At 38.3% G+C, this 21,800-nt stretch overlaps 1 protein-coding gene across 3 annotated transcripts in view; it reads left to right on the top strand.

Moving 5' to 3' along the window:
• ITPR2 (inositol 1,4,5-trisphosphate receptor type 2) overlaps window positions 1-21,800 on the top strand; it is a 520,017-nt gene that overhangs the window by 259,061 nt on the left and 239,156 nt on the right. For all 3 annotated transcript variants that reach the window (XR_003001564.1, XM_024733221.1, XM_024733219.1), the window contains exons 33-34: window positions 14,071-14,199; window positions 15,405-15,525. Coding sequence is in view for 2 of the 3 variants with exons in the window: in XM_024733221.1 (XP_024588989.1) it covers window positions 14,071-14,199; window positions 15,405-15,525 (250 nt within the window). In the remaining variant the exon portion in view is untranslated. The remainder of the gene's footprint in view (window positions 1-14,070; window positions 14,200-15,404; window positions 15,526-21,800) is intronic.

The raw sequence follows: 21,800 nt of genomic DNA, 5'->3' as shown, positions 1-21,800 counted from the left end.
TGGTGTATCACATTGATTGATTTGTGTATATTGAAGGATCCTTGCATCCCTGGGATAAATCCCACTTGATCATGGTGTATGATCTTTTTAAAGTGTTGTTGGATTCTGTTTGCTGGTATTTTGTTGAGGAGTTTTTCATCTATATTGATCAGTGATGTTGGTCTGTAATTTTCTGTTTTTGTAGTGTCTTGGAAGGTTATACCTTTCTAAGAATTTGTCCATTTCTTCCAGGTTGTCCATTTTATTGGCATAGACTTGCTTGTAGTAGTCTCTTCGGATGCTTTGTATTTCTGCGTTGTCTTTTGTAACTTCACCTTTTTCATTTCTAATTTTATTCATTTGAGTCCTCTCCCTCTTTTTCTTGATGAGTCTGGCTAATGGTTTATCAATTTTGCTTATCTTCTCAAAGAACCAGCTTTTAGTTTTGTTGGTCTTTGCTCTTGTTTTCTTTGTTTCCATTTCATTTATTTCTGATCTGATCTTTATGATTTCTTTCCTTCTGCTAACTTTGGGTTTTGTTTGTTCTTCTTTTTCTAGTTCCTATAGGTGTAAGTTTAGATTGTTTATTTGAGATTTTTCTTGTTTCTTGAGGTAGGCTTGTATCGCTATGAACATCCCTCTTAGAACTACTCTTGCTGCATGCCATAGATTTTGGATCATCGTGTTTTCATTGTCATATGTCTCTAGGTATTTTTTGATTTCCTCTTTGATTTCTTTAGTGATCTGTTGGTTATTTAGTAACGTATTGTTTAGCCTCCATGTGTTTGTGTTTTTTATGTTTTTTTCCTTGTAGTTGTTTTGTAATCTCATAGTGTTGTAATCAGAAAAGATGCTTGATATGATTTCCATTTTCTTAAATTTACTGAGGCTTGATTTGTCACCCAAGATGTGATCTATCCTGGAGAATGTTCCATGCACATTTGGGAAGAAAGTGTAATCTGCTGTTTTAGATGGGATGTCCTATAAATATCAGTTAAGTCTATCTGGTCTATTGTCTCATTTAAAGCTTCTGTTTCCTTATTTATTTTCATTTTGGATGATCTGTCCATTGGTGTAAGTGAGATGTTAAAGTCCCCCACTACTATTGTGCTACTGTCGATTTCCTCTTTTATAGCTGTTAGCAGTTGCCTTACGTATTGAGGTTCTCCTATGTTGGGTGCATATATATTTATAATTTTTCTATCTTCTTCTTGGATTGATCCCTTGATCATTATGTGTCCTTCCTTGTCTCTTGTAACATTCTTTATTTTAAAGTCTATTTTATCTGATATGAGTATTCCTACTCCAGCTTTCTTTTGATTTCCATTTGCATGGAGTATCTTTTTCCATCCCCTCACTTTCAGTCTGTATGTGTCCCTAGGTCTGAAGTGGGTCTCTTGTAGACAGCATATATATGGGTCTTGTTTTTGTATCCATTCAGCTAGCCTGTGTCTTTTGGTTGGAGCATTTAATCCATTCACGTTTAAGGTAATTATCGATATATTTGTTCCTATTCCCATTTTCTTAATTGTTTTGGGTTTGTTTTTGTAGGTTCTTTTCTTCTCTTGTGATTTCTATTTGCATGGAATATCTTTTTCCATCCCCTCACTTTCATCTGTAGTTGTCCCTAGGTCTGAATTGGGTCTCCTGTAGACAGCATATAGATGGGTCTTGTTTTTGTATCCCTTCAGCAAGCCTGTGCCTTTTGGTTGGAGCATTTAAGCCATTCACGTTTAAGGTAATTATCAATATGTATGTTCCTATGACCATTTACTTAATTGTTTTGGGTTTGTTTTTGTAGGTCCTTTTCTTCTCTTGTGTTTGCCACTTAGAGAAGTTCCTGTAGCGTTTGTTTTAGAGCTGGTTTGGTGGTGCTGAATTCTCATAGCCTTTGGTTGTCTGTAAAGCTTTTGATTTCTGAATGAGATCCTTGCTGCATAGAGTAATCTTGGTTGTAGTTTCTTCCTTTTCATCGCTTTAAGTATATCATGCCACTCCCTTCTGGCTGTAGACTTTCTGCTGAGAAATCAGTTGTTAACCTTATGGGAATTCCCTGTATGTTATTTTTCCCTTGCTACTTTCAATAATTTTTCTTTGTCTTTAATATTTGCCAAGTTTATTACTGTGTGTCTTGGCATATTTCTCCTTGGGTTTATCCTGTATGGGACTTGCTACGTTTCCTGGACTTGTGTTGCTCTTTCCTTTCCCATGTTAGGGATGTTTTCGACTGTAATCTCTTCAAATATTTTCTCTGGTCTTTTCTCCTTCTGGGACCCCTATAATGCAAATGTTGTTGCGTTTACTGTTGTCCCAGAGGTCTCTTAGGCTTTCTTCATTTCTTTTCATTCTTTTTTCTTTATTCTGTTCCGCAGCAGTGAATTCCACCATTCTGTCTTCCAGGTCACTTATCTGTTCTTCTGCCTCAGTTATTCTGCTATTGATTCCTTCTAGTGTAGTTTCATTTCAGTTGTTGTGTTGTTGATCTCTGTTTGTTTGTTCTTTAATTCTTCTGGGTCTTTGTTAAACATTTCTTGCATCTTCTTGATATTTGCCTCCATTCTTTTTCTGAGGTCCTGGATCATCTTTACTATCGTTATTGTGAATTCTTTTTCTGGAATGTTGCCTATCTCCACTTCATTTAGTTGTTTTTCTGGGGTTTTCTCTTGTTCCTTCATCTGGTACATAGCCCTCTGCCTTTTCATCTTGTCTATCTTTCTGTGAATTTGGTTTCTCTCCACAGGCTGCAGGATTGTAGTTCTTCTTGCTTCTGCTGTCTGCCCTCTGGTGCATGAGGCTATCTAAAAGGCTTGTGCATGTTTCCTGATGGGAGGGACCTGTGGTGGTTAGTGCTGGCTGTTTCTTTGGTGGGCAGATCTCAGTAAAACTTTAATCTGCTTGTCTGCTGATGGTTTGGGCTGAGTTCCCTCCCTGTTGGTTGTTTGGCCTGAGGCCACCCAACACTGGAACCTACCGGGGGGCTCTCTGGTGGGGCTAATGGTGGGCTCTTGGAGGGCTCATGCCAAGGAGTACTTCCCAGAACTTCTGCTGCCAGTGTCCTTGTCCTCACTGTGAGACACAGCCACCCCTCACCTCTGCAGGAGACCCTCCAACACTATCAGGTAGGTACGGTTCAGTCTCCCCTGGGGTCACTGCTCCTTCCCCTGAGTCCCGATGCAAACACTACTCTGTCTGTCCCCTCCAAGAGTGGAGGCTGTGTTTCCCCCAGTCCTGTCGAAGTGCTGCAGTCAAATCCCACTAGCCCTCAAAGTCTGATTCTCTAGGAATTCCTCCTCCCGTTGCCAGACCCCCAGGTTGGGGAGCCTGTTGTGGGGCTCAGAACCTTCACTCCAGTGGGTGGACTTATGTGGTATAAGTGCTCTCCAGTCTGTGAGTCACCCACCCAGCAGTTATGGGATTTGATTTTACTGTGATTGCGCCCCTCCTCCCATCTCACTGTGGCTTCTCCTTTGTCTTTGGATGTGGGGTATCTTTTTTGGTGGGTTCCAGTGTCTTTCTGTCGATGATTGTCCAGCAGCTAGTTGTGATTCTTGTGTTCTCACAAGAGGGAGTGAGAGCACATACTTCTACTCCACCATCTTGGTTCAGGGCCCCAGATTTTTATCTATTATAATTTTTACTTATTCTTTCCTTCTATAGCAGCATAGAATGATTCCATTCAGGAAGAATGTGGGTGTTTACTATTCTCCTTGCTGATGATCTAGTTTGAAATGGTAAAATTATTCAACTTAAAGGAACTTAAGATCATCTAGGCTGACCTCCTAATTTTGCTTCCGAGTTCCAGAGAGATTAATTTGCTAGCATGGAGTGACTTGCCTGGCTAGTAACAGAGCTGGGAGGTCTGTGGCAGCCTATTTCAGGGCTCTTTCCACAATAGCTTCTCAAATGTGTCACAACAGTCCTCATGTCTCCCATTATTTTCTCCATGACTTTCAGTGGTTCCTCTTCTGTTAAGGCTTCTGGGCTCCTTGTTTTCAGTACAGTTTTGAGTTCTTTCTAATTCGTCAGTGTTTCAAACATATGGCATTCGCGATGGAACCCAGTGCTTCAGGCAGGGTCCAGCCAGCACGAAGCAGATGATTATTTTAGTAGAAATTTGGAAAGCAATCCTATTTAGAAGGCAAATGAACTATTAATATGTAGTGGCCCTCGTACCATCTTCCACCTTTCCCCTCATGTTTCTCAGGAGTCAGCACCACCAAGTTCTTTTTGTTTGCTCTTGGTAAAGCTCTCTAAAGAGTCCCCTTAATTAGTATCTTTTATTTTCCTGTTTGTACCCCCTTGTCTGTTATCTTGGTAAGACCCATATAAGAAAAGCTTTCTGAAAGACTCTTTTTAATGAACTAAATTTGTTTATTTTTAATTTTTATTAATTTTATTTCTTTTTATTTGTTTATTTGCAGTGGATTGTTTCACGTCCTTACTCTATTCTGATTTTCTGACAGAGACTGCATCCATGTCCTGTAAATATACCAGATTTAGATAGGCAGCAAGGCTGTTAGATACATGAAAAGTTGCTCTACTGTCCTTTAGAGCATTTAACGGCAGCCCACTTTGATCTCCGTGCCAGTGCAGCTAAAATTGGTGTTTGTAGGGCAGAAATGCTTTCCCTTGCCTTCATAACTGATTGTTGTTGCAAAGTCAGGGGATTTGAGTCATCATTAGAAAGCATTTGGAGGGGGGGCAATGTTCAGTATCAGACTCCCTTTTCTTTTGAAGATGTTCTCAATTTTGCTATCGATTTCAAGATTCTGTAATGGCCAGCAATACCCTAAGTGATGTACTGGCAGATGAAATTAGACCGAGGGATAACTTAGAGGCACACCTAACACATTGTCATGTCATTGCCCCGTCAGTCATTGCTAAACAAGACAAATCAGAGTATTTCATTTCCAAAGAGATCACTTGAGCATTCTCTCCCTTTGTTTAGCTTACCAAATAGGTAGGAAATGGGAGTAAAGATAAATTTATATGTACTCTGAAACACACTTTCTAGGTTCTCTAATTTGATAGGATTGTATAGGTTTTCTTTCCTTGATGAGTTGATTCCATTATTTTCTTCACTTTCTGAAGTTGAACGAGCCATCGAAAAGTCTCATTCTAAAGCCTTCTTTGAATATGCCCTTATTAGCTAACGTTGCAGCCAAGTGAAGAGTGTAAATATTCTGTAAATATTATTTTGTGTGTAGCACCTTTGCCTCAGTTGTAATTCTGTTTTTCTCCTCAGTTTTCATGCTGAATTATACTGATGGTGCCCAGGTGGGATGAGCACTTGTTTGGCTCTTCTCGATTGATGATTGGTTGGCCCCTGTTCTGCCCTTCAAGTCAATTTCAGCGTTTATCATAGTTGATTGATTCCTTCTTGAAACCTGTCCTCATTTGGCCCCCAGGATATCAGCCCTGCTCCCACCTCACTGGCCACTCCCTTTCAATCTCCTTTGCTGTTTCCTCCAAATCTTCGCAGCTTCTAAATATTGAAATGTGCCAGGCTTAAACCTTAGACTTGCTCCCTTCTCTGTCTACAGTCACTTGCTTGCTGATCTCATCCACTCTCCTAACTTTAATCCCACGCTGGTTGAAGCTTGGGTCCTTCCCCTGATAGTCTCACATATCTTGCTGCCCACGAGACATCTCCAGTTGGCTATTGAACCTCAAACTCTTCATTCACTTTCATGGCCCACTAAAATTAATTCCTTCTCAAGTCATTTGTATCTCAGTAAACGGCAATTCCATCATTCAGTCTAGGCATTCAGGCATAAAAATCTTGGTGTCTGTACATCTGTAACTCTTATTTTCTTGCTCTTCAGTTTAATCCTTTAGCAAATTCTGCAAGTATTAACCTTAAAATATTCAAAATCTGACTACCTCTGAATAAATACTTTGATCACTGCCACCCTGCAACAAGGTACCATTAACTCTCATCTGGATAACTTCAGTAGCTTTATAACCTGTTTTCCCTGCTTCTACTCTTGCCCCCTCCCTTCATCATCTATTCTCTATACAGCAGCTATAATGATTAAAAAAGAGGAGGAACTTTGATTCAGGTCACTCCTCTGCTCAGATTCCTCACAGGGTAAAACCACTGCATGATTGGGCTTTCCCCTGTCCAAAAAACACCCCCATCCCTGCCCTTACTTCCCGGTGTGCTCTTGTTCTCCCCCTACCTAGCTCTCTTCTTCATCCGCCTCTTGCTGCTCCTCAGATATGGCAAACACACTCTCATCTCAGCATCTTTGCATCTGCCTGGGATGCTCTCATCCCCCAGGTACCCTCCATTCTCGTGACTTCTTTCAGGCCCTTGCCTAAAGTCTTCAGAGAGGCCTTGGCTAACTACCTGGTGTAAAGTAACAATGTCTTCCTTCCGTCCCTCTTTCATTTGCTTCATTTTATCCCCACCTGATGTTTTTATATGTATTTGTGCTTGTTTCTGCTGAAACAAAAGAAAGGCAGAGATTTTGTCTGTTTGGTTCACTGCTGCATAGCTGACCTAGAACAGCGTCTCACACATAGTAGATACTCAGTATTTGTGTTATTATTTATGTATTTATTTAGGCTGCAACATGTGGCCCGCGGGATCCCAGTTTCCCGACCAGGGACTGAACCCGGGCCATGGCAGTGAAAGCGCTGAGTCCCAACCGGGGAATTCCCAGTATTTGTGGAATAAATAAATAAATATCATCTGAAGTTAAAAATATTTAAAAAGTGAATTTGAAAACAAATTGTGTGGTTTTAGCGTAGAATTAAGTGGGCCTGTCAATGGAATGGAATAAATAGCCAGAAAAAGATTTTTACTTATGTAAGATATTAAGGTATAATAAAGAAATTATCACCTATCAGTAGGGAAGTGATGGGTTATTTCTGGTGATCAGCAAACTTTTTCTGTGCAGATCTTGATAGTTTTTCACGCTACTATCACAGGTCTTATAACAATTACTAAAGGGAAAGGAGTCATAGACAATATATAAATAAATAGATATGGCTAGATTTGACCCATGATAGTTTGCCTACCCCTGGATTATTAAATTAAAAATAATAAACTCCATTAGGGTTGTGACTTTTATATGTTTTGTTGTTCACTGATGGATCCCAGGTACACAGAATGTCCTTGGCATGGAATATGGGCATTCAGTAAAAATTGTTGATTTGAACTAAATCAAAATGACATTTGAAGACCCTGGCTATTTGGGGTGAAATGAACTCAGTTCATGTCCTCACATCATACATTAGCATAAATTGCAATAGATTTTAGAGATAAATGTGAAATGATAAAAATGGTTGGAAGTGTAGGTGGATATTTGTCTGTCTTTGGATGAGAGAGTTATTTTTAAGCATAAGAGCAATAGATGAAATTAGCTAAGGAAAAAACATTTCACTATTTGAAAATTTAAAACTTAAGTATATAAAAACGTCATAAAAATAAAAGAACATCAAAATAGAAAAAGTTACTCTACATTAAAAAAAGGCTAATAACCTTTATACAAAGAACATATAAATAGGTAGATAGATAGATAGATAGATAAGAAAAGCACTATAACAATCTAATGATAAAATGAGGCGAATTCAGGCATTCATGGTTTATAGAGGAGGACATACAAGTAAATCCCTGAGAAAATAGTCAACTGTTAATAATTTTAAGAAAATAAAAAGGAAAATAAGATCCAATTTCTAACTGTCAAAGTTTAAGACTAAAAAGATAAAAGTAAAACGATAATATTAAATGTTGGTTCACATACCTTGCTGATGAGAGTAAATTTATGCTGTCTTTTTGAAAAGCATTTTGGTAGTACATTTAAAAAAGCCTTCATACCTTTTTAATGTGTCAAGTAGTTTACCTTCCAAGAATCTGTCCTTAGGAAATAATTAGAAATGATATCAAGGATTTATGGGCAAGGAAGTTCAACATTTATAATAAAATACAGTAGGAAATAGTTTACATATTTAATAATAGAGAAATGGTTCAACAAATTATGATATATCTAAAAGATTGAAGTTATAGTATCACTGATTATTTTTTGAAGTTTTTTTTTTTTTTTTTTTTTTTTTTTTTTTTTTTGCTGTACGTGGACCCCTCACTGCTGTGGCCTCTCCCGTCGCGGAGCACAGGCTCCGGACGCGCAGGCTCAGCGGCCATGACTCACGGGCCCAGCCACTCCGCGGCATGTGGGATCTTCCCGGACCGGGGCACGAACCCGTGTCCCCTGCATTGGCAGGCGGACTCTCAACCACTGTGCCACCAGGGAAACCCTGAAGATTTTTAATGATATGAGAAGTGCTAATGATTGAGTGATGAATATTAAAAGGGGAATAAAAAAACGCTTATCCAGAATTATTTCCATTATGTAAAATATAGAGGAGCAAAAAGATTAGAAGAAAAGATTCCAAGGTGTTAGCCATGGTTTTGTTTGGATTTTGAGATTATGGATAATTTTTGTTTTCCATTTTGTATTTTTCTATTTTTTACAGGGTTCCTACAGTTAATATTTTTCTTAACATCAATATATATTACCTTTTAAAAAATGAATTTAAAATTCTAAGAAAGTGTAGGCACAGATGACTCACATAAAAAGGAGATATTAAAAGCGAATGTTTGGAAAAGTTTTGGCCTCATAAATAAAGGAATGCAAATTAAAATAAATATGAGATATCACCTCAGATATTTATAAGAACATTTTTACTGCCTATGAGGAATAAAAAAATGATTTTTAAGATTTGTATTCCGTGGTCTGTATGATCAAAAGTATATTACTGGCGAGAGCTGCCCTATCCGGTAGGGTAGCAACTTGCCACATTGAAATTTAAATTTAATTAGATAAAATAAAATTTAAAAAACCATTTCAAGTGCTGAATAAGCACATGTCTAGTGGTTACTATCTTGGACATCCCAGATATAGAAGATTTCCGTCATTGCCGAAAGTCCTCTTGGACAGGGCTGCTCCAGTGTATGTATGATAACTTATTTAACCCAATCTGTCGTCTTTGGAAGAGTAACAGTCACTTTTAGAGCAGAAGAGAGAAGGGACATCATATATACAAGGGGAGAAATCTCAGAAATAATTATATCTAGAAATTACGCTTAATGTTTATTTGTTCAACCAATAATTTTAAATACCCACTATGTGCTAAGGTACTGCATGTGCAGTGGCGAGCAAGACAGAGCAGCTCCTGGTGTCTAGGGCCTTATATTCTAATGGTGGAGACAGATTTTTCCTTGCTCTTCCCCCAGAAACCTCCATGGCTATTTCTTCACTTCCTTCAGTTCTTTGTTAAAATGTTACCTTATACAGAGAAGTTCTCCAGGCAATTTAGGTAAAATAGTAATCCTTCTCCGTACCTACTCCTCCTGCTGTATTGCCTGCACTACTTGCTCTTTATTTTTCTGAAAGTCTATTTATTTGCTCTATTTTTACCACTTATATGTTTGTTAATTTGTATATTGTGTGTCTCTTTTGATTAGAATCAGAGTTTCAGTAGAGTAGGGACTTTGTTTTGTTTGGTTCACTGTTCTAACTCCTAGTCTAATAGTTTTAATTTAACAATTTATGTCCCTAAGTGATAGTCCATGAAATTTTATAGGTGCATAGTAAAATTCATCTGGAAGCAGAAAAGGACAGATATTTCAAAAGATGATTTTTTTTCTTGGAAAGGACAATGAAGGTAGGCTTGTTTTTCCAGTGTAAAACACATTACAAATTGAAAATCATTTCATTCTTATAGTATTGAATTAAAATACTTAAAAAATAATGATACATGGAGCATACCAGAGATATGAGGAGAGATTTAAACAGTGATTAGTGATACACTATAAGATAAAATTCAAGTAACCTGAGAGTGAGGCAAGAAATTACTTTTAAATCAATGTTTGGAGGACAATTGGATATCGGTATGGAAAAAAACTAATCAGAATGCATAAATCAGGTCACCTACAGCAGCAAATTCAGATAGCTTTAAAAGTTAAGTAGGAGTCAAGATGTGGATGGAGATGGGAGAAGGACTCCCCAAAAAAGCTAGAACAAAAATGTACAGAATATTCTTTTCTTTTGTGGAAGGGATTTTTCCTTCTTTATATTAAACAAATGGAAATGACCCAAATATAAAAAAACAGTGCCTGAATGCTAAAAATTATTTTACACCATGAAATGTAATGAAAGGAATATTCTAAAGAGTCAGAATGTGAAAATACATGTGAAATGACTGCTGAAAAGTTTATTATGTGAAATACGTTTACTGATATGTAATATACAGTCATTTCCATGTTTCATTTTAAAGTGGCTTAGAGGGTTTGAATCATCTCTACATGACAAAATATAGACATGAAATTATTGTGTGAAAAATGCCCTGCCTTGTTAGCAATGTCAGAAATGCCAGATGAAATAACTTTTAGGTATCATTAAACTGGCAAAAGTAATTATAATTTACAGAGATAACAGTTCTAGCAGCAAACAGATGGCACACTCCAAGAGGTGTGGGAAGGGTTAAAGGAACCAGGAGTGACAGGGAAGCATCCAGGAATTGGTAACAATGCAAAACTATTGCCACCCCAGGCCTGAAGGGGCAAGGGTGGCACCAGTGTTACCAGAGCCCAGAGAGAACTTGGAGACATTGCAGAAGGGCTCCAGCAGACGCTATACCCAGAGACACAGACACTGCTGAAGCCTCAACGAGGAGAATGGAGATGGGGATGCAGGTAGAGGCAGAGGCAGAGTAGGTACCTGACTTCTTTCTCTTCCACTCTGTGATCTTCTGCCAGTGCGTCGCATCAGCTGAACCTAACCAGAGCCCGAAAGCTAGAGCTAGTTGATGGTAATGAAGGAACATCCTGTGTATGCAGAGATAGGTTGTTGATATCATTGTAAATTTATTGTTTTAGAGGATGAGCCCAGCAAGTAGTATAGAACTGTCTATAAAACCTCATCTGGTGATTCCTCTTTTGGTGAAATATACCCCCAAAATCTGAAAGTAAAAATAATAATTTTGCATAATCCTGTCTAATAACAATAATCGGGAGCGGGGGGGAATCACATAAGACTCGCAGGAAAGAAATAGCTAAGAAAATAAGAAAATGATTTGTATTTTTTATCTACGTATACCTAACTAAACTCATTCCAAAAATGGATTAAAGCATGATGGTGCATTAGAGTAATGGAATAAATATAGCGTTTTGAAATAAGTGTTTAAATAATGATGGTACATGGGAATGTTTGATAGGAAATAATGGTATGTGAATAATATCTGCAAACAGAAACTTTAAAAATATATGTATTACACATAAAAATTAATTTAATATGATGCAATTTTATTTGGGCCATTTCTAATCTTTATTGGGAAGAAACAGTAAAAATAAATAAAAGACAAGATAAAGAAATATTGCTAATAATTAGGTTCCTTATTTCCCGAAAAATTTTTAAGGACTTTAATTTAAAAAGTGGCTTCCTTATCTCTTGCCTGTCCATAATATTACAGTGTAAGATACAGGCTCTAAAGGTGAAAAAGTTGTCATTCATCTGAGGCATAAAAAGTATCTTGAACATTATTTGAATTTCTTGTACAAATGAATTGAGGAATAGGTTCCACACAGTTGTGTCAACCCAGAATTTCCACGACCAGGATTTTGAGGAAAGCCTTCATCTAGAAGTATTATAGATAACTTTTATTAATTAATCCACTGACTAAAGCAAATCTGTGGGGTTCTTTAGCAAATGATCAGTTGCAGGTAATGTAGTGTGATTCTATAGTAGCTCCAGAAAGCCCCGTTCAATTGTGTGAAATGTCACTGGATGAGGAAGAAGCCTCTCTGGGCTGGTTGTGGTAGAATTGTTCAACTACTTACTCCACTTTAATATATTTTTATCCTGTGTATCAGAAAAATTCACCATAAAAGCCAGTGCTGAAAGATACTAAATGAAATAAATCCTACTTAATATCCATCATGGGAAAGTCAATTTTATATTAGATCTGAGACCACGTTAAATTTTAACCTGAGGTTTGATATTCCACAAATAGAGTCTAACCCTTAGTTAAACTAAGATAAAATGAGTCCTTTCTTATTCTCTCTTACTCTTTCATTTAAAAAAATTAATTGGTTCATTCTTTTCACATTTATTGAACATTTTGTATTTACCACGCATTATGCTATGTGCTGAAACAATAACTAAAAGATGACATAACTTGACATAATTTATTTTCTTTAATTGCATCATTCCCGACAGTAACTATGGGATTAGACACACTAAAAACCTTTTAGTTCTGATAACACCCCTGTCAGGTAGGTGTCATTTAATAGATGGGGAAAAAGTGAGCTGCCCCTGACGGCAAGCGACTTAGAAGCAAAACAGACCCTGTGCTCTTTCTTCTCTCTCCATTCAGCAAACACTGTTATTTTCCAGACTGAAACATTGGGACACATGGTTTGAGGAGGGAGTTTTTGGTGAATTTATTTGTGTGCAGGGTTTTAAAGCAATATCAGATTAAATTACGTTTCCTTACTCTTGATTAATCACCTATTGAAAAGAATAAAAAACTTACGTAAAAATTCGAATTGTCTAAGAACATCTGGAACATCTGGCCACCATACTGACTCACTGTAATCTTGTGGATATTTAAACATTCTTACTCTGCCCAGTTCTTGAGTCCTTCCTCGCACCCTATGTTCTCCCCCACTCACTTCTTTTTTTATCTCCATGCTCTTTTTTTTTTCACCACCCAACTTTTTTTCATTCGGTTTTAATCGTGTATCTTAGCTTTTGCAATTTGTCAACCCTGACATGTTTGGAAATTTACAGTTTAGCAGAATGACCAATTACAGCTTCATTTAATCCTACATAAAGGTCAGAGCCCATGTTCTTTGCTGATGTTCCCTTTACTCTAGTGTCCTGTCTTCTTGCTTAGCCAACTCTGAGAAGAAGGCATGAACACACCCTCTGTGTTTCCCAGATAATCTGGGGATGAACAAGTCAAAATTGTTGGCAAGGTTTGACCTTTTATTTTTTATTTTATTTTATTTTATTTTATTTTATTTATTTATTTATTTATTTATTTATTTATTTATTTATTTATTTATTTATTGCGGTACGCGGGCCTCTCACTGCTGTGGTCTCTCCTGTTGCGGAGCACAGGCTCCGGACGCGCAGGCTCAGTGGCTATGGCTCACGGGCCTAGCCGCCCCGTGGCATGTGAGATCTTCCCAGACTGGGGCACGAAGCCATGTCCCCTGCATCGGCAGGCAGACTCTCAACCACTGCGCTACCAGGGAAGCCCGACCTTTTCTTATCTTTCTGTTTTCCTCTCCAAATATTTTCTGTTTGCATTCTCTAATCTGAGCCAGGTATTAGAGGTGAAAATGTATAGAGAGATATGGAGCCACCATTAATCACCTTCACCACTTTCTTGTACTTACAATGAGTTTCCTCTTTGATTTCCTCACATCAAGTGGAAAAGTATTTTCCAGCAAAGCTAGGCTTGAGGATGGAGGGAGAAGGTTGTGTGCAGGAGGAGGGAGAAGCATATCTGGAAGAAGGGGCTGGGATCTGTGAAAGAATTCTGGCCCAAGGATGAAATGGCAACCAAACTTAAAGGTGAAACTACTACAGAATGATAAACTTTGAATGGATTTCAGGCGGAAATTTTTTTAAAGTATATTTATTTAGTTATTTATTGGCTGCATTGGGTCTTAGTTGTGGCATACGGGATCTTTCATTGCAGTACGGGGCTCTTCATTTTGGTGCACAGGCTTCTCTCTAGTTGTGGCATGCAGGTTTTCTCTTCTCTGGTTGTGGCGTGCGGGCTCCAGACCACGTGGGCTCAGTAGCTGCAGCACGCGGGCTTAGTTGCCCCACGGCATGTGGGATCTTAGTTCCCCGACCAGGGATCGAACCCATCTCCCCTGCATTGGAAGGCAGATTCTTTACCACTGGACCACCAGAGAAGTCCCAGAAATGTTTTTATTCAAAGCAACTTTCAAAAGCAGAAGAAATGTCATAAACAACCATTTCATGACAATTTTTAGAAGGTTCCAGTATTGACTTATAATTCAAAGATGTGATAGAACACATTGAGTTGTTTTGTTTTTCTCTCCAGGTTTGCAACACAACTACAGACAGGAAGCACGCAGACACCTTTTTGGAGAAGTGTGTTACTGAGTCAATCATGAATGTTGTGAGCGGCTTTTTTAATTCTCCCTTTTCAGACAACAGTACCAGCCTGCAGGTAATATAAACAAACAAGTACAAAAGAAGTCTGTCACACGATTTCTGTACCTTATTTGAGTGTAGAAAACTTTAATACGCCTGGAAGTCCTTTCCTACACTTCTCAAGATCACTCTTCTTTCCTATTATTGACTATTATGCTGCTTTCTGAGTTTCCCAAACTTTATTTTAAATAAAGAGGCTCCATCTTCAAACTGAATTATTTTTGCTCTCCCTCTAAGCAAAATAGGAACTTTCACATCTGTAGATTGACTGCCAAGTGTCGAAATAACTGGTAATGATTCTTTAAATGGATAGACATTTTGACTCAATAATTCCAGTTTAGTAAATCCCGAAAGAATTCGTAGGGATTTATATACTAAGATTTTCATTGAAGTGTTTATAATACTTAAAAATTGACATCAACCTTAAATGTCCACAAACAGGGGAATAGCTAAATAAATTACGGTATATCTGTAGATGGCTTATTATATAGCAATTAAAAATCATGTTTTAAAAGAAAAATCGATGCCTAAGGAAAATGATCATGAAGCAATGTAAAGTGAAGCAGGCCCCCAAATTGCATCATAGCATCATCCAGGTTTGCGCGTGTAAAGAATATATGTGCGTATATAATAAGAAAACTCAGGAAGTAATTATCTTAAAAATGTTGATACTGATTCTCTCTCCACGTTAGGATTTTTGGTGATTTTCGTTGCCAAATATTCTACAGTGATTGCTCTTATAAAAGTATTATTTCAGTTATACTTTTTTTAGGGAAAATTGTGAATGAACTATTAGAATCATGTAAAATTGTTTTTGTAGGTCCAAATTGTTGTCTCCTCTACGTGCTGATCATACGAAACCAAAACATACGATCAGTGAAACAAACAAACCCAAAATGCCTGCTCTATTTATACTCGGAAATAAACCAGAGATTGTAAAAATATACTTAAATCCATGTCATTGGCTTCAAGAAATGCCATATTTTCCTGATTAAGAATATAGTTAAAATAATCAGTTTTCTATAGTGTCTGGTGTGGTGCCTCTCATGAGATGGGTACAAAATAAATATTTGTTGAATGAGATGTTCATTAAGTAGCACTGAAACTTAAAAGGCAAGACAGTATTTTATTTTGGTGGGCCTTTTTTGATAATGCATAGATACTGCATCAGGAGTGTTAATGGTTTAGTGACCTGTTTGCCTCTTTTCTTTCTGTTCTCAGACACATCAGCCAGTTTTCATTCAGCTGCTTCAGTCTGCCTTCAGAATTTACAATTGCACCTGGCCAAATCCGGCTCAGAAAGCCTCGGTGGAGTCCTGTATCAGAACTTTGGCTGAAGTGGGTAAGTCAGAGTGTCGGATTTTACTTATTTTCACATTTTGTGAAAGAAATCAGGCTTTTGGCTAATAGGCAATACAAGTAGCTTTTCAGTTTTCAACTTAAAAAGAGAGCAGGTGTGGTTTCTGTAAAGCTGAAGACCAGTGATCAGCAAATGACTCTGAAATTGTATCCTTTTTGGGAGGGGGATATAATTGTTATATTTCTTCTTTTTAAATATTTTAAAATATATTTATTTATTTTTAATTATATTTCTAACTTTAAATTTAATATTGTATATGGTGCTTTAATATAGCTCAGTAAGATATTACACAAATGAGTTTAGTTTAATTATCTCAGATTTCATTATGGAATTGTCTTGTCTGTTAAGTAGCCTGATTTCTTAACATCTTCATGTGGCAGGAGGACTTTTTGAGGGCTTTTTGGTTTTCTCATTTTGTGTGAAATTCATCAGTATTCATTGAGGCTCTGTTATGCATACAAGGCTTCAGAAATTCCAAATAAAATAGAATGCAAGGGGATAACAGCTAAGGAAAGGTTAGTACATTGTAGGAAGAATTTCTCATAGAGTCCTCTTTTTTTTTTAATACAGTTAATTAGGGCTGTCAGAAAGGAGGAGGGAAAAGAAATATAGACTGGGCTGGACTTCAGAAAACAAACAGAGGAGCTGGATCATTCTCTCAACTACAGGTGGTTCTGCAGGCATTGGGAAGGGCAGCTTATAGTGTGTTTCATTATCGTGGTCATCATCACTGCTGACATTTGTCAGTGCACTATTTGCAATGCTAAGCAGTTCACACGTATTATCTCATTTAATCATTAGGTAGGCTCCTTGATTATTTACATTTTACAGTTGAGGAAACAGAATTATCTAGATTAGGTGACTTGGCCAGGGTTATGGTATGTGCTCAGTAAATATTTGATAAATGAATAAATGGTTTAACTAATTAATGACCACGTGAAATATTTTTACTCTTTTCTCCCCATCTGCAATTTGGTTTAAGTAACTTAATATTAACAAAATTTAATGATGCGCAATTTTAATTTGAGTACATTCAAAAGCAGTTATAACCCAAGAGGATCAATTGAAAATTATTAGAACTAAGAGATTAATAGAGTTCATCTAGGTGATTAATTATAAATAAGTATTAAACTTGGTAGATTTTCTATATATCCAAAAGGGAGAAAAAATGTGAAAAAGATATGTCACAACAGCAATAGAAATAGTAACTACTTAAGAGAAAACTTAAGAAACACGAGAATAAAATTATATTGCTATTTTGAGGGATACGAAAGATTTTAATAAATGGAGAGTTATACTATTTCTGGATTTCAAAATTCAACTTGTAAGGATGCCAGTTCTCCTCAAAATTATAATTTTAATGCTTTACATCCGAGACCCCTCCTTTGCACACACCCTCCCCTCCTCACGGCCCACTCGGGCTTAGGCACCCCATGTAGGGCCACGCCCCACAAAGATGCATCCTCTGGCAGCTTGGCCTTTGCCACCTTCCTGCAGTTCCCACTGGTCCATGTCACCCTGCTGCTCTGAGGGGCGTCCTCTCTTCCCGGGTGGCCTCTGACTCTGTGCTGGGTCACTCGTTTGCATGAATTCCCTTATCACCTTTGACGTGGCGCCAGGCTGTCCCCTGCCGTGGACGTCCTCCTCACCGACTCAAGTCTAATTCTCCACTCCCGGCAGCCTCCTGTGCACATGCCTTCCACTCCTTTCTGGGCTCGAGTGCTCTGGACCACCTCGGTCCCTAGTGCTCCTTGTCCAGCGCTGTCACTTGACTTTGCTCTGCTCCTCCTCCAGGTTTTAGGACAGAATAGTTCAGGAAGGGAAGGGAAGAGGTAAAGGAAGAGGCCACCATATGCGTTGCCATAAAATAAAGAAGGACACAGAAGAGAACCTAAATTTTATTTTTAAAAGTTGCACATAGGGCTTCCCTGGTGGCGCAGTGGTTGAGAGTCCGCCTGCCGATGCAGGGGACGCGGGTTCGTGCCCCGGTCCGGGAAGATCCCACATGCCGCGGAGCGGCTGGGCCCGTGAGCCATGGCTGCTGAGCCTGCGCGTCCAGAGCCTGTGCTCCGCAACGGGAGAGGCCACAACAGTGAGAGGCCCACGTACCGCAAAAAAAAAAAAAAAAAAAAGTTGCACATAGCATAATATCCGGCAGGATATCAATAAAGAAATAACACTGGTATCTCTGGCTGGTGGAATTATAAGTCAGTCTGGTTCTGTTGTTCTTGCTTTCCTGTAATTTCTGAGTTCTTAATAATATACTTTTCAAGTTATGATAAAATAGTACTAAAAGCATCTTCATTTGGACGAAATCAGCTGGGAAATATACTAACCATCAAAAACTAAAATCTGAAGGAAAAGCAAAGAAATGTGATGATGCTATTTACCTTACATAGGAATACGTTATGTTTGCTGCATTTGAAGGCAGTCCCCCCCTCTTCCTCATCTCCTTCCTGCTTTCTCTCCCCTGCTCTTCTTCCTCCTCCCCCTTTTTTTTTCTTTTTTTGCGGTATGCGGGGCTCTCGCTGCTGTGGTCACTCCCGTTGCGGGGCACAGGCTCTGGACGCGCAGGCTCAGTGGCCATGGCTCACGGGCGCAGCCGCTTCGCGGCATGTGGGATCTTCCCAGACCGGGGCACGAACCCTCGTCCCCTGCATCGGCAGGCGGACTCTTAACCACTGCGCCACCAGGGAAGCCCCTCTCCTTCCCTTTTTTTCTCCTCTTCTTTCCTCCTGCTCTTGCTCCCTCAGTACTTAGCAAATGCATTGAGGGAAGACACCAGTTGGCCCTACCCGGGGCACAGAGGGCATGCTGTTCACGCCACTTACAAATTGAGAGGCGAAGAGCTTTGAGCCACAAGTGAGATTCCATGCTGTGCTTTCCTTCCGAGTTGCAAGTTGCTGCTACAGTGGTGTTCCCTGTGTACTCACATCAGCTCTTGCAGAGCAGGATGGCAGAGCTTTGGGGGTTTAAAACAGTCACTGAAACTGGATCAGGCTAAAGATTCTTTCATTCCATTTTCTACCAGTTCCTCGACTGTTTATGATTTAACAGGAAATTTTAGTCTCTTTGTATGCTAAAAGACATATGTGAAAGGAAGTCTAAAAAATAATTATATCTAAGTCTACAATCAGGGTAGGTTTGGAAGAGTGATGTATTGGTATAAAATCTGTTTTATCTTTGTGAACATTTTTTTTAATTGAAGTATAGTTGATTTACAATGTTTCAGGTATATAGCAAAGTGATTCAGCTATACATAAATATACATATTCTTTTTCATATTCTTTTCCATTCTGGTTTATTATAGGATATTGAATATAGTTCTCTGTACTATATAGTAGGATCTTGTTGGTTATCTATTTTATATATAGTACTGTGTATCTGTTAATCCCAAACTCCTAATTTATCCCTCTGTTACCCCTTTCCCCTTTGCTAAACATAAGTGTGTTTTCTCTGTCTGTGAGTCTGTTTCTGTTTTGTAAATAAGTTCATTTGTATCATATTTTAGATTCCACATATAAGTGATATCAAATGATATTTGTCTTTCCCTGTCTGACTTACTTCACCTAGTATGATAATCTCTAGGTCCGTCCATGTTGCTGCAAATGGCAAGCCTGTTTTCTTCCACTTCCTTGTTTGTTGTTTCCACCTGAACAGTTAGGAAGCTATGGAGATTCCATTCCCGCTATCCCCGGCATTTGTACTTCCCCCGCCTTCTCCTCCATAATGGCCTAGTTTGACCCCACTTTGCTTCCTTTTTGGACCACTGTAGGCATTCAATGTTCTTTCCTTCTGTCTTTCTTCACTTAAATCTGCTACCAGAATAATCTTCTTGAAGTGAAATTCTCTTGTTGGTTTAAAAACATCAACAACAAAGTCCTCAGCCTTCAGCAGCATACCTTTGTCTAACAAACTAAGGATGGATTCCTCGTTGCAATGTTTGTGGCCTCCACAGCCCTACCTCCTCTTTTGACCTTGCTCACTGCTCCTCATCCCCACCCAGCAAACTGAACTATTATGCCCCAGGCATTGCTCACACTATAACTTTCTTTCTCCAGTTTCCACCATTGCCATCTCTCAGCATCTTTTCCATTACTCAGAAAAATTCTTTGTCCAAATTCCTCCATAAAAGCCATTTCTGACTCCCAGGTCTGGATCTGAACTCACCCTCATTTGGCCGTTTATACTTTTCTTACGGTCTTTACTGTATCCTAGCTTACATCGTCATAGGTATTAATCGACTAGATTTTGAGGGGCAATGACTATGAAGTATCTGTCAAAAAGACATTAATAAAAGCTATTGTCTAGGATAGAAAAGGTGAAAAGCAAATTCTGCTATGCAATGGGTAGGCCACATCTTTTTTTATTTGTTGATGGATGCTTTTTATGGAAAAACACATAACCAAAATGAGAGACATTCAGAAGTGAGCATCCATAGTAGTAAAGGGATCTAAACCCATCTTATTTGTGTAGTGATTGAAAACATTTGAAATATTTAGACAAAGAAAAGAAATCCGAGGGGACACATAATTATTTTCCAACATTTCAAGGTGTGAATGGACTTCTTTTACAGGTTCCCAGGAATAGGATTATAATTAACATATGGTAGCTGCAAGAGGCAGATTTTTGTCCCATTGTAAAGAATAACTGTATTACAGTTAGTAATCTTAAAACCTTGGGAGTCACATATGATTCTTCCCTTTTGTTCACTTGCATTAAATACAATAGCAAGTTCTACTGGTTCCACTTCTAAAATACACCTTTTTTTGTGTTCTCTTGTGGGGCACCCTTGTCCAAATACACCATAATCTGACATGGATTACAGAAGAGTCTCCTTACTGAACTCCCCACCTCCCCAGTCTCACTATAATCCATTCCCTACACAATAATTAGAGTGATCTTAAAATGTAAATCAAACCATATCTTTCACCTATGTAAAACTCTCCATTTCACTGAAGATTCCTATAGCGTATCATGACTTAGAAAGCCCTTCATCCTCTGAGCTTCAACCACTACTGCTTTCCCCCATTTCCCTACTCTCACTTCACCCACACTGGCCTTCATTCTGTCTCTCATCTACAAGCCTTTTTCTCATCGTAGGGCATTTGTGTGTGCTGTTCCCACTATTTGGATCCTTATCTCCCAGATGGTCACGTGTTCAAAAGTTCAGTGCTCAGTGAAGTGTTGCAGCTCCCCCCATCCTATCTTACTGTCTTAGCACTATTGGAAAGCACCTTGTTTGTTTGCTTCTTTGTTGTCAGCTTCTCCCATTAGAGCATAAACTATGAAAGCAGGGACTTTGCTTTATTCACTGATCACTACTGCCTAAAAGTGTCTGGTTCTGATGAAGCCGGTTTATGAATGTTGTTGACTGACAATAATTCATGAGCTAGATATTTCGCAGATAGTGAAATTTAGGAATAGAAAGGTTAAATAACTTGCCCGATTAACAAGTAGTTGAGTTGGATTTGAAATCCAGGTTCCTCTGAGTGTGAAGTTATGCTCTTCCAGGTTGTCCCAGAAGTCATATCTTAGGAAGCCCTGGCATATAAACTAGAACTATGGCAGTCTGGCTTGCTGGTAGGGAGCTGTCTGAAATTTTATAACTCAGGTGCAAGGTCATTTTTGTGTTTCAGCAACTCTTTAAGAATAAAAAAGGGCATTATTATAATTCAAATATGTAAGAATTTATAGTTATAAAACAAAGAATATACATATTTAAGAAAAATATTACAAGTCGGGAGAATACTTAGTTTTTATAAAGCAAATTTTCAGTGCATTTACAAATTGGTAAACATACTCCTATACATACGAATAGCTATTATATTATCTATTATAGTTACATTTATATAACAGTTTTCAGTTTGTAAAGTGCTCTCAAGTACATTGGTTCAACTCATCCATCATCAAAAGTATTTCACTCTCTTCCGTATTTGTACATTGGACACAAAAGGTAGTTAAAACAGCAAAAGTATTTACTAAATTAGCACTTACCTGGCTGGGAGTAGAGAGCATTTATTAGTGATAGACATTGTGGTAAACCCTATGATGTGGACATAATCCTTAGCCCCATTTTACAGATGCAGACATGAAGTTAGCAAGGTTAGACAGCTTGCTAGGTCACACAGGCAGGTGTGAACCCCTTCTAGGCTGACATGTTAGCAGGCATTTGTGATGCTCTACTATCACAAATAGGTTTAAATAAACATTGTTTTATACCTTTAAGGTACGAAATATTGATCAAGATGTTAATG

The sequence above is a fragment of the Neophocaena asiaeorientalis genome, unplaced genomic scaffold, assembly GCF_003031525.2.
Source record: "Neophocaena asiaeorientalis asiaeorientalis breed wild unplaced genomic scaffold, Neophocaena_asiaeorientalis_V1.1 scaffold150, whole genome shotgun sequence".
In the NCBI taxonomy this organism is placed as follows: domain Eukaryota; kingdom Metazoa; phylum Chordata; class Mammalia; order Artiodactyla; family Phocoenidae; genus Neophocaena; species Neophocaena asiaeorientalis.
Note: the sequence above shows the minus strand (reverse complement) of the source record. Positions and strands in the feature narration are given on the sequence as shown.